This window comes from Heterocephalus glaber, unplaced genomic scaffold (assembly GCF_053883595.1).
Source record: "Heterocephalus glaber isolate CG9 unplaced genomic scaffold, H.glaber_assembly_v1.0 deba00001571, whole genome shotgun sequence".
Lineage (NCBI taxonomy): Eukaryota > Metazoa > Chordata > Mammalia > Rodentia > Bathyergidae > Heterocephalus > Heterocephalus glaber.
This window is the reverse complement of record NW_028258356.1, coordinates 1556121-1568463: the sequence shown is the minus strand read 5'-3', so window position 1 is coordinate 1568463 and position 12343 is coordinate 1556121. Positions and strand designations below refer to the sequence as shown.

Below are 12343 nucleotides of genomic sequence, written 5' to 3'. Positions count from 1 at the left end.
CATGTGTCAAAGCAAACTGTAATGTAGGACCTCTTTTCAGAATTCTGAGTTTCTATTAATATGTGGTCCAGTAGCAGTTGGTGAGCAGCAAACACCAAAATGAATTCATTAAAATTTCTAACATATGTTTTATTATTAGTTTTACAGCCTCATATATTTATGAAGACCTGAACACTCTAGTCTGTGTTATGATACCAACTGGCTGTGTGACCTTGGGACAGTCATTAATCTTTCTGTACCAATGTCATCTTCTGAAGAATAAAGATAATCATGTCTTCTTTACCTATTGCACAGGGTTATTGTGGAATTAACTGAAATTATGTGTTCATGAACAGTTTGCAAAAATGAGGATGAATAGTCATAAATTCATCCCTCAATGTGCTCTACTGGGCAGAGCAATCAGGGCTTAACCAGTAAACACTTAATCTGTTCTCAGCAACTCACCTGCAGAGTGCCACAATTCCCCCTGAGACGCTGTTCATGAAGAATCCAATGTACAGGGTGCCCCCTGCAGGTTTATGGAATAGGAAACAGCATCACTAGTAATTTCAGGCCTATTCTAAATAGGGAATGAAAAGCTGGAATATTTTTTGCATTTTGTTTTCTGTTTCTTGTTCTTGCTTTACAGTTATTTGGAATTCAAAAACAGCAGCCAACAAGGTAATAGGAGAGCTTGACCTGAAGAAGGTAGCAGTTAGGAAACCAAGTTTTGCACCTTTTGAAAGGGTTACCAAAAATGGATCTAGAAAAACTCTCCACCAGTGCCATCCAAGGAGTGGTCTGCAGGTCAGCATGTCAGCATTTTGTGGTAGTTTTTCAGAAATACATATTCTTAGGCATCCTTGGCCTATTAAATCAAAAACTCTAGGTTAGACCACGGTGCCTGTGTTTGTGGAATTCAAAGAAAGCTCTGTTTGCTGAATTCAAAGTATAGGTGAAACATATACTTTGCAAACATTCCTTTGGGTAAATAAAAATTCATTTGATCTCCAGAAAAGTGTGTGTGTGTGTGTGTGTGTGTGTGTGTGTGTGTGTGTGTGTGTGTGCCAGGAGAGAGAAAGTAGATCGGTGGTCAGAAATAAGAGCCAGTGAAATTCAGCAGTACAGAGGCCACTCTGTTCTGTCCTCATCCCTTTCCATACATGTGACTGTGTCTCTTGTCTTCCCTACCTCTGAGTGTTGGATTCCTACATTCAGTTTGGTTTGTAGAAGAGAGGTTTGGAGGATGTAGCCATTTCTATTCTTCTGGGAAGGAAACTGGAATCATTTATTAGTTTTTCAAAATAAGGAAATCCTAGAGTGTCTTTGAAAGGCAGAGAAAAGTAATCATCCCTCCTGCTTGCAACACACCACTCCAAACCAGGTTTAATTAAGTGTTTCAGAAGGAACGTGGAGCTGAAGTAAAGCCTAGTCGTTAACAAGGGGAGTCTGAAGGAACTCCACTGGGGAACACTCCCCAAAAAAAAGTCCTGGGAAATAAATCTGTTCTTTGGAGTAAATCTTAATTTCCATTAAATTGCCCAATTTACACCTCAGGAACATAATGTATTTCTAAAGCTGTTTTGATTGACAACCTGGATGAACCATTACTGAGTCCTGCCCACCATTCTCTCTCCAAGGAGAATTCAGACAGACTTGTTGTTCTGGACCCCTCCTGGAAGCCTGAGCCTCATCAGACAGCAGCACTCATACAATGCCCTCACCGCATAATAGAATGCTTATCTCTAAGGTTTGGAGAAATGGTTCTTAGTCTACAAAGTGAATTTGGATTTACTGAAGGCAGTTTGCACTTCTCCACTTAATGTGTCAGGTCTTGTAATGTCTTTAATTATTAAATCTGTCTTCCTGTACTTCATTCTGCAGCTCATACTAACAGAACCAGGCCATAGCCCAAGAGGCCACATTTGGCTATTGGGTAGGATGCAGTCTGATCTACCCTCTTCCCAAACCACTGTATAAACCACTAGTGGTGAACCTATGCCACGAATGCTGCACCGGGTTGTTTGTATCATTGAAAGCTCTAAAAGCTTCACCATCACTGGATATACTGTGCCTGAACAGCCCCCTCTGGAAACGTGTTCTGTGCACATTCCTAAAACTCTCCAAATCAAACAACAATGCCATTTCTTAAATTCAGTTTCTCTTTTGGTTGGTTTAAATGTTAATTATGTAGACCGAAAAGTATGCATTCATTTTCACTTCTATGTTTGGAGGTTAGAATGATATCAATAATGGATTTTCAGTTGGGAGAAAATACAAAGGGTTTGTGTTAGCATTAGCATTTTCTTCTCATTGCTTTTCGGATAACTTTTGTGTTGCTCAGCACACTTACAGAACAGGGCGTTCTCTTTAGCCAAAAAAGAGACTTGGTGGAAGCTATTAAATCTGGATACAATCATTCTTAAAATAAACGTTTATTTTTTAATTTAATTTTTATTAGTAAATGACATGACACCAAATGTATGCTGAGTAAAACTTAACATTTTTTTATATTCATACTGAACATGAGTTACAGAAACTTTCAACTTCTCAGAGAGAATCATCTTTGTGCCTTGGATATGAGGAGGTGCCAATTAGCAGAGAGCTTTTGGCTAAACAGAACGCTACAGAGTGCAACCCTCTTCCTCCCGTTGCTGTCCTGGACTTGTACAGCAGCCCCAGGAGAGCTTCACCAGGAGGAAATATAGAAATCTTGTCATCAGGTAAATTATTCAAAATATGCAAGTGACTAGCGGACTGCCTAACTCAAGCATGAATTACACAGCTCAGGACAGCACGGTCATGAGATCTAGTCTTGGAAAACTTGGAAAAGAAAGGCATTGTCTGTCTTTATTCTTTCTGAAGAGAAATTAGAAACAACAAGTGACCTAGCTTTCCAGACTTGACAGCAAAGCAATCCCAGATTACAATCAGGCAAAATGTCGAACAAAGTCTGTCCAGTGAGGGATGGACAGGCCCATGGCCAAAGAAGAGGGCCTTCCCACCTTGGCCTCAGAGGAGCCTCATTCACCTCAGATTAGGTCAGGTCCCAAGGCGTGTGTGGCCAGCCCTCCCATGGGGACACTGAACACATAAGTATTCTACCTCATTTCTCTCACTACTTCACTGCCTATAAAATTCTGAGACTTGAAGGATTTCCAACAATAAGCAGCTTATTACTTTTAACTGACTAAAAAATTACAGAGAGCCCTTTGTTTCAGGACACCTCAAAGCAGGCAAGGAGAGACACCACTTCCCAAGGGCAGATTTTCTCCCCAGGGCCCATGGTTAACACATCCGTGGGCATGGCCTCAGTGAATGATTTTCCCTCCTGGAGTTTGCTCCTCCTCTCTCATTCCTTCAAAGACCTACAGGTGCCAAGCCTGCAGTTACCTGTTACTTTATGCTTCTGGTATTCTCAGCAGCAGCCAGCCTGGCCTTACATAGCTGCAGCTGCAGCTGCCAACAGCTTTATGTTCCTGTGGCTGCCAAGACTCCCGTCTATAGCTGTGACCATTCAGCACAATATGCTGAGCCATTCCTGTGTACTAGGCTGTGGCCCAGCAGAAAGCACAGAAAGCTTTCATGGTACTTTCCCTACTCTGTAGGTTTGGGGGTCAGTTCTTTATCTGTCATGTACAGATTGTCTAGTTCAGTCCTAGAATGCAGTAAAAATCAGGATTTCCCAAGCTTAGTACCATCAACATTTTGGGAGGAATAATTTTGTGTGTAGGGTTCCCTTGTACATTGTACAGCATTGGGCAGCATCACTAATCTCTACCCACTAGATGCCCGTTGCAACAACCAAAACTGCTCCAGACATTACGATGTGACTCTTGAGGGATAAAATTGGCTTTGGTTGAAAACCACTGTGTGAACACTAAAATAATTGAATTGCTTTTTCTGCTATCACTATTATCATCATTACCACCAATAACAATTTAAAAATAGCACATTTTAAGTATGTCACTGAAAATTCAAATTCTTCCTACAGCACAGAAAAGCAAGTGGAATCCAGAAAAATCAAAGAATAAGGCTTACCCGTACAATGATTCTTTCAGAGATATGGGCAGACAGCAGATAGAACTGGTCTTGGTTAGCAGCATACAGTCCAACCACCAACTTGAAGTATCTAATTCAGAAACAGCAGACCAATGCCAACACATCAGAGTGCGGAGACATCATTGTGTGATCAAACACCACCCGACAGTTAAATACTAGTAAACTTACCGAGATGAGTTTGCCTTTTCCCTTCTGCTCTTAGCTGCACCCCACTGAAACAAGAGAGCAACTGATGCACTTGCTATTGTCCCGTGTGTACTCTGTACTGAAGTAGAGGTGTTTGTCAAGCTCCAGGGCAGCAGGAAAGCAGCCTTCCCTGGGTAGAGTTCCCACTGGGGGCCTGGGCTAAGCCCACCTGTCTTGCCAGGCCTCATTCACTGCATGCCTGGGCCCTCAGCATGGCACTGCTCACAAACACAACAGGAACCCACCAGAAGTCCCTACATCCAGAGACACCCAAGTCTTGGGCCTTAAAGACCTGAACCTCCCTCCAATTTCAAGGCAATTTTTACCACTGTTATTGCAATTACTTCTTCCTATGGACAATTGAAGAAACAGTCTTCGGATTAGACTATTTCTTGAAAGTTAAAAAAAACTATCCATATCAGAAAAGTTTCACTTTAAAAACTGCATGAAAAAAAAGTTACCAACTTCCTTGGTATACTCTATGGGTATAGCCGTGGAAAACAAAAGTTATCTCACTGTATCTAAAATAAATCAGAACTAGCAATAATTGTTACCATTATTGTGATTAACTACCATAGAAAACTCAAGATATGTTAAGTGCTGGGTTAAGCAGTTTGCTTACATTATTTCATTTAGGTCCCCCAAACAACTTTATTGGAGTAAGATATTGTTATTGCCCCTATTTTACAGAATAGGAAAATGAGTCTCAGAAACATTAAGGTATATGCCTAAGGTAGCAAATGGCAGCATTAAAAGTTCAAACTCAATTTTTCCCAGCACCAAAACCTATGTCCTAAAACCAGTGCATGTATCAGAATTATCTGGAACATTTGCTAAGATATAAATTGCTAAGCTCCATTTCTTGAGCTCCACTTTTTTATTCAGGAGGGTGTTAGTGTGGAGGATGGGGAACCTGTATTTCTAACAAATGTTCAGGTGTCACCATCTCCATTGGTCCTGGGACCACACTTTGAGAACCACAGGTTTAAATCATGATACAAAGGTATTTCCTTTTTTAATCAAAATGGTTACAGCAGTGCTTCAGGATTAGCAAACAAATTTGAGGAATGAAGTCAATTTTCAGCTCAAAACAGTAATGAGGCATGAACATATGAGGACCAGAGGGTCCCCAGAAGCTGCTTCATGTCAGATGGTGTGTCTAGCCCTCCTAGTGTGCACAGTGGCACTGGTACCTCTGGTCAGGATTCGGTTTCCCCTTCTTTCTCATGTTGTTTGCCGTAGTCTCACTGAAGTGTAATCGTCCCAGTGTTACTTTGGTGACCTGGTCAGCCAGTAGGTCAATTCTAAAAAAAAAAATAGCAGAAATACCAAGAGATTATAAGAGAACACAGAACCCTTGATCATATCTAACCCACTCTGAGACTCTCAAGGTGTTGAGTCCTCAGTTCCCATCACACTGTGGAGGACAGTTTATTACAGGCACTGATTCCTAGTCCGATCCACAACCCAGCCAGAGGCAGCCACCAGAAAGGCCACAGAATGACTTGGGCACTGAGAAATGCTCACTCAGCAGCTCTGCCCAGAGTTTCTGACTCATGAGTGCCGTATGCTCCATACACCACATATGGGCTCTGTGACCTCCTCAGTGAGAAGAAAGGTGCCTCTCACTGTATTGCTACCATGGTTACTGTAGCACTCACCTCTGGACAAGCAGTTTCTCTAGGTTCTTTGCAAATGCCTTGGCTTCTCCTTCATGTATTTGTTCTCTCCTAGCCTAGTGACGGGGGCAACTTCCTCCAAGGGAAGACTACACAAGGGAGAAACACACACTCTAAGCAAGCTGAGTGCTGTTTGTTCAAGTGCCTGGTCTGTATGAGCTGGTCTGTCCAAGGTGTTGGGCCATTCTCTTCCCAGCTCACATGGGACTGACTGAGGGTCAAGACATTGAGATGTCTCGACTTTGGAGTGTCATATGGCTGTGCACACTACCAGTAGTGCACACTTTCTATCTTGAGTCCAGTCAGCCATCAATGTAGCCTTTAAAAAGAAGAAAAACAGGCTGGGGATTTAGCTCAGTGGTTCCCGAGTTCGATCCCTGGTACCATAAAAATAAGAAAAACTGAATTGTATGCACAGTGTGGAAATGGAACCTTGAATTAATTCAGTCAGCATCAAGCTGATTTACATGGGAAGTGCAAGGCAAGATAAGGCTATAATCTTTCGTAAGGAACCAAAGTTGTTAGTAACATGTGTTAGTACTAAATGATTATAAAAAGGATGATTTTTTAAAATGAATCCTTTTATAAATGATTTTGCAGTGTTTCCAATATATTTTGCCAATTTTATTTTTATTGATAAATATGCATTCATAATACAATAATACAGTGCCTCAGTTCATCAACACTTCTGTTCACAATCAGTTCACAAACAGAAGTGTTAAGCAAAATTTTGCTTCCATTTATGAACTCCACATCAAGTGACAAACATGATGTGTCTGTGGCCATATTCCCAAGAATCATGGAACAAATTAAGTTTGTGGTCCGAGGTACCACTCTATTAAAATACTACAGTGTTGGGGCAGGGATTTAGCTCTGTGGTTCCACCACCTGCCTCTCAAGCGCAAGGTCCCAAGTTCGATCCCTAGTACCCACAAAAAAATTCTACAGTGTTACTAATTTATATTCTACAGTGGGTTTCATTTTAAATAAGCAAAATAAATTAGACATCAGATTTTCTTCCCAAAATATTCACCAAGGAATTCAGAAAAATAGTTCTTACTTAACAGGATTGAAAATCCTTTTGCTTCTATCTGCTTGGGACTGTTCAATAGCAATTATTTGATTGGTGGTTTCTACCTGTATGCAACAATAAAAAGTAATTAATAGCAATAACTTTATTAAATAAACATTCATTCATACAAAATATTTAGATACTTAAAAAAATTCTCAAGGCATCATGCCAGACTCTAGCATTTAAGGGCAAATCACTGAAAAGACAGAATACAGTGGCCCCTGCTTTAAAGCACAATGCTACTGATGAGAAAACAAATAAATGCTTATAAACTTAAACAATGAAAATGCAAAACAACAAAGCAGTTCAGGTAAGCAGTGAATACAGAGTCAAGTAGTAGATGACTGAACTATAGAAGATAAACTCAGGACGAATTCAGCTCAAAGAACACACACATTCATTCATTCTACAAATATTTATTAAGCACCTACTTTGTGCCAGGCACTCTCTAAACATTAGAGATAAGAAGTGGACAAAATTAACAAAAATCCTTGCTCTTCCGGAGCTTACTTTCTACCATGAAGAAACAATAATATAAAAATAAAAATAAATAATATACAAGAAATGACATTTATTCAGCATCTGCTACATACTCTTCTTCTTGTTCCATGAATAGCAAGAAGCAAGGGCATGAGACCGATCTTGTAATATACAGCTTATGGATATTCAAATACATTGTAACAATCTTTCTGGGAAGTAATTGGGCAGCCTACATTAAGAGCCTTAATAATATTCATATCTTTGATGATAAAGTCTCCTTTTGGAATTTATCCTTCTGCAAAGATGGGTGCACACAGATATTTAGTGTAGCTTTAGTAACAAATATAACATCCCAAATATAACTTAATTTGATGCTTTCTTCATATATTTCTATTATATTTCAAAATTGTCACAATGGACTTACATTGCTCACATAATCAGAAAAATGTGTTTTGTTGTTATTTGGTAACAATATTATTTGAGTTCAGTAGCTCATCCTGTTTTAGGAGATTCCACGGCCAATCCTAGATTAACCATCATAATGAAATATGTAGGTAATGGATGCTACTCCCCCTAAGGATCTGGATATGAGGTAATAACTTAATAGATACTTTTTAACTTCCCAGTCATACTGCCTACATTCTAAACCCAGCTCAATCGTCTACTAACTTGGATAAATTGATTAACATCACTGGGCCTCAGTTTCCCTTCTCTTAAACTACAGAAGACCAGCATTGACTAAATTAGTGGTTCTCTGGCTTCTTTTAAATTAGAGACCTCTTTGAGAATCTGGTAAAAACTATGAATCTATCCTATATGCATAGTTTCTCTTATATGAGAAACCCAAAGAATAAATAAAGAGCAAAATAAAAGATACATGATAGGAAGTAGGGAAGTACAATCTGCTAAAAGGGAAAAAAGATCAAGAGATGGAAGGAGGGGGAAGGGAAGAGAAAGAGGACTAAAAAAAGGAATTAAGATGTGCTATGTACATATACCAATTCCCCACAAGTAACATAAGCATTATGTACTACACACATGTACTAATAAAAAATATACAAATACATTGAATAAAAAAGAAAACACACCAGCATTAATAAGAATAAAATAATTAAGAATAAATTTAGTAAAAGAAGTATAGGATTTATACACAGGAAACTAGAAAAACTATAGTTTGAGGTGATGCTGTGCCAATTTCTGAGGTGAAGAATTGGGATTTTCCACTTCCTGTGTCCTGTAACTTCCTGTGTCTTAAAACCCATCCACCATGCTGTGAGGAAGCACAAGGTATCCCATAAAGGTGTACATGTAGGGAAGAGCTAAGGGCTCCCAACAAAAGTCCCATTTGATCTCCAGCCAATGGCTGCCCAAATGTATAAGCATATGAGGTGCCATCTTGGAAATGGCTCAGCTGAGCTATCCCAGGGATGACTCCTCAACAAACATGAGTTTTCATAGCCAAGCCTGACCAAGTTGCAGATTTGTGATTCCTATATATTAATGATATTATTTTAAACTCCTAAGTTTTAAGATGGTTTATTATTAAATTTATTATTAAATTCAATTGAAAAAATAAAAGTTTTACCTTAATTCCAAAAGCTTTCAAGTAAAACATTTCTATTGGCTTTAGGCCCATTTGGGTTTTAACAAATTTTGGACTTCCCCAAACTTGGATGTGGATGGTTATCTGGAAATGGTTCTTCTTTTGACAAACAAAAGCCTCATCTGCTGGAGAGAAACTAAATCCTTTGTCTGTGACAACTTGATAGCCCACATCAGGTCTAGGAAGAAAGGAATCAAGAAACCAATTTTACAAATATTTTCCACACGTTTTCTTTTACCATCAATATTCATTGTACAAACATTTCAAGAAAATGTAATGTGAAAAGTGCCTTTGGCTATATCTAATCAATTGATCCCTTAATCTTTGTAAACACAGCCCCAGTTTCTTAACCTTCTCACAAAAAAGTACAATTTTTGTCAAATGGAAACATCATTTCCTCAATCTGCCTTTCCCCTTTGTGCTTCCTAAACTTTTAATTGACTCCATAATGCAATAGAAAGATGTAGGCTAGAAATTGCAAAATCATCACATTACTAAGAAATATCTGGGGTAGAATTAATCTCTTTCCTCTTTAAAAAAAAGTATTAAGCTTTATCAGCTCTACCACACTCAAAATGAATGAATGAATGAATATTCAGTCCATTGATGGTCATATAAAAAATAGCTTTAAATTAAATTAACTAGAACCAGATATTCTAGTCATTGGGAACCTGTGTTTACTAGAGTATGTTCATTTCCTTTTTATTCTCCCAATCTGATGACAGCACTGAAAAACTGAACTACTTTAACTACTTCAAACTCAATTTCTGTTGGAAAAGAAAATGCGGTGGTAGGATGGCTAATCAGACTTTTACTTTGTTTTATCATAGCTATGTTCAATAGAAATCCTTTGTGTATATCACGTTTAACAAAATACTTTAAAATGTTAATAAAAATAAAACATTAAATGAATAATGTTTTCAAGTAGAGGACTCCTTTGGTGGTTTTTTCCATTCATGTTGTAGATATGGAACAGAATTTTTAATTCATCAATATTCCTATAGCTGGATTTTTTTCCTCAGAAAAGAAGCTCCTTCTAAGAACCATGAGTGGAAGAGGGACTATTCACTGCTCTACCACTGTGTAGATCTTTACCTCCTGGGATCTTAAATGTGATGTTTGTCATTATAATATACAATTTAAGTTTCTAATTTTTGCTCTAATTCCAGACACATACTATTAATGGGTCTCTTGGGAAAAGAATGTTCATGTCCTTTGCAAGTCAGTAAAACACCTCCCAAAGGATCAAGTCATTGTTTCACAGATTACCATTAAGTAGATGCTTAGTCAATGGCTTCACAATCACAGTGAACAACAGCAGCTAGGGGAAATCCACTGAATGAAGAATTTGATAAGACTACATGTATGATGCTACCACAGAACTTTGTATGACTCAGGTTTCTAGAATTAATCTGCTAATTAGCTCATCTAAAGGCTATATGGATAGAATTACATAGATTTTATTTTTAATTTTTTTGGTACCGGGGATCGAACTCGGGTCCTTGTGTTTGTGAGGCAGGTGGCAGAACCACTGACCTAAATCCCTGGCCCTACATTGATTTTATTATGGAAGGTAATAAGAACTGTGTTGGTTGAGAATAGCAAAGGAATTTTTTGTGAAAAATAATTCTTAAAAAAGGTATAATTTACAGCTTATATATGACCATTAGTCTGGCCAACTCCCTAGACTTCATTTTAAGGAAATATTATTTCTTTCTTCTAGTTCATCCAACACAAATGTTCTCATAATAAACTTTGCTCTATTTGAATTTGTAAAATACCAAGAAGGGCCTCAAATACCAAGAAGGCCCTCAAATTTATCTTTCAAAGTTTCTAATTTTATATTATATTTATGACTTGAAAATTCGACTTAACCATTGGCATATTTTAATGTTTCAAGGAAGCATTTGTAAGCAAGAAAAACTGTAGAAAACTTAGGCAAATTATATTTTAAGAAATAAAGAGACAATTTAAAGGTTGTTTAATATCAATAATGCATGAGTCCACATTTATGTTTAAAACTATAATGTTATAAAAATATAGTTAGGGCCAGAGATTTAGCTCAGTGGTGCTGCCACCTGCCTTGTAAGCACAAGGTCCCAAGTTTGATCCCTGATACCAAAGAAAAAAAATATGGTTAAACTTTTTTCTAGTTTTAGGATAATTTGCATGATTTGACCAGTCTTTGAATATGAAGAAACCACTCCCTGTGGTTGCAGGCTCACCATTCAAAACATGCAAGTTATATTGATAGTGAACTTGATAATACCGCTTCATGGCACAGATGTTAAGGGTGTCACTGGCTAACGAGTTAATGTGGACTCCTACAATGTATTCCATGGCATTCTAAGTTAACTGCATGATAAAGTGTTAGTGATTTGGGAAAGTTCTGTTTTCCAACTTTTAGTTTAAATTGAGCCTGTGGTTTCAGAAAATACCCTTTCCCTCCACCATTTAGTGGGTAAATTATGAGTTAGAATTACAAGTCTGGGTTCCTGAAGGCCAAAAGCCCATGTCCCAGCTATTAATTAGTTAAGATGGAAAAATAAGGTGTAACACAGATACTTCCTCATTGACCCAGCCCTTGACCAGGTGTAGCATCCAAGCCCAAACACTTTGATTCAATGATGAGATTTAGCACTGGTTTACACACACACACACACACACACACACACACACACACACACACTCCCACGCACCCAAGGTGTTGCTAAGGCCACTTACAGTTTTTCATGATGACAGTTTAGTAAGCTATGCCAAGGAACACTTTGGTATGGCTGCCACTTCAGAGCAGGGGAGAACTGGCCTGCAGGCATCCCATTCTGTAGCTCACTGTTATGGTCCTGCACTTCACTGCTGTGACTCCTGCTGGTCACTGCAATGAAACCAGTAGGTTAGATTCTTCCTGCTAAACTTCTCTTCTCAGACTCACAGGCAGCTGCACAGAGCTGATGCATGGGCCTTGTGTGAGGCAGAGTGCCTGAATGGGAGGCGCAGATGGTCGGAGGCAAGAGGTGTGCTGCTGCCCTGAGCCCTCATCTGTAAGAAGAGCAGCCTGGGGTCAGTGATCTCTAAGAGGATCCTGTATAGCATCTGCTCACCTCCACTGTGTGGTCCCAATAAAGTCTATTACAAGCTCCAGGAGGGCAGGTGACCCAGGCTCAGTAGATCAAAGTACAGCATTCAGTACTTTCATCAAGAATGGCTGCAAACGGCCCCTGCCTGCCACACAAGCTCAAGGTTCTGAGTTCAATCTCCGGCACCAAAGGAAAACAAAAAAAG

At 38.8% G+C, this 12343-nt stretch overlaps 1 protein-coding gene across 4 annotated transcripts in view; it reads right to left on the bottom strand.

Annotated features, from left to right (window-relative positions):
- Nucleotides 1-12343, bottom strand: part of Myrfl (myelin regulatory factor like) — a 150612-nt gene that overhangs the window by 81644 nt on the left and 56625 nt on the right. For all 4 annotated transcript variants that reach the window (XR_015443458.1, XR_015443459.1, XR_015443460.1 and 1 more), the window contains exons 6-10: nucleotides 11786-11936; nucleotides 9044-9239; nucleotides 6967-7043; nucleotides 5421-5531; nucleotides 4021-4111 (exon numbers count right to left, since the gene is read on the bottom strand). Coding sequence is in view for 1 of the 4 variants with exons in the window: in XM_087192413.1 (XP_087048539.1) it covers nucleotides 4021-4111; nucleotides 5421-5531; nucleotides 6967-7043; nucleotides 9044-9239; nucleotides 11786-11936 (626 nt within the window). In the remaining 3 variants the exon portion in view is untranslated. The remainder of the gene's footprint in view (nucleotides 1-4020; nucleotides 4112-5420; nucleotides 5532-6966; nucleotides 7044-9043; nucleotides 9240-11785; nucleotides 11937-12343) is intronic.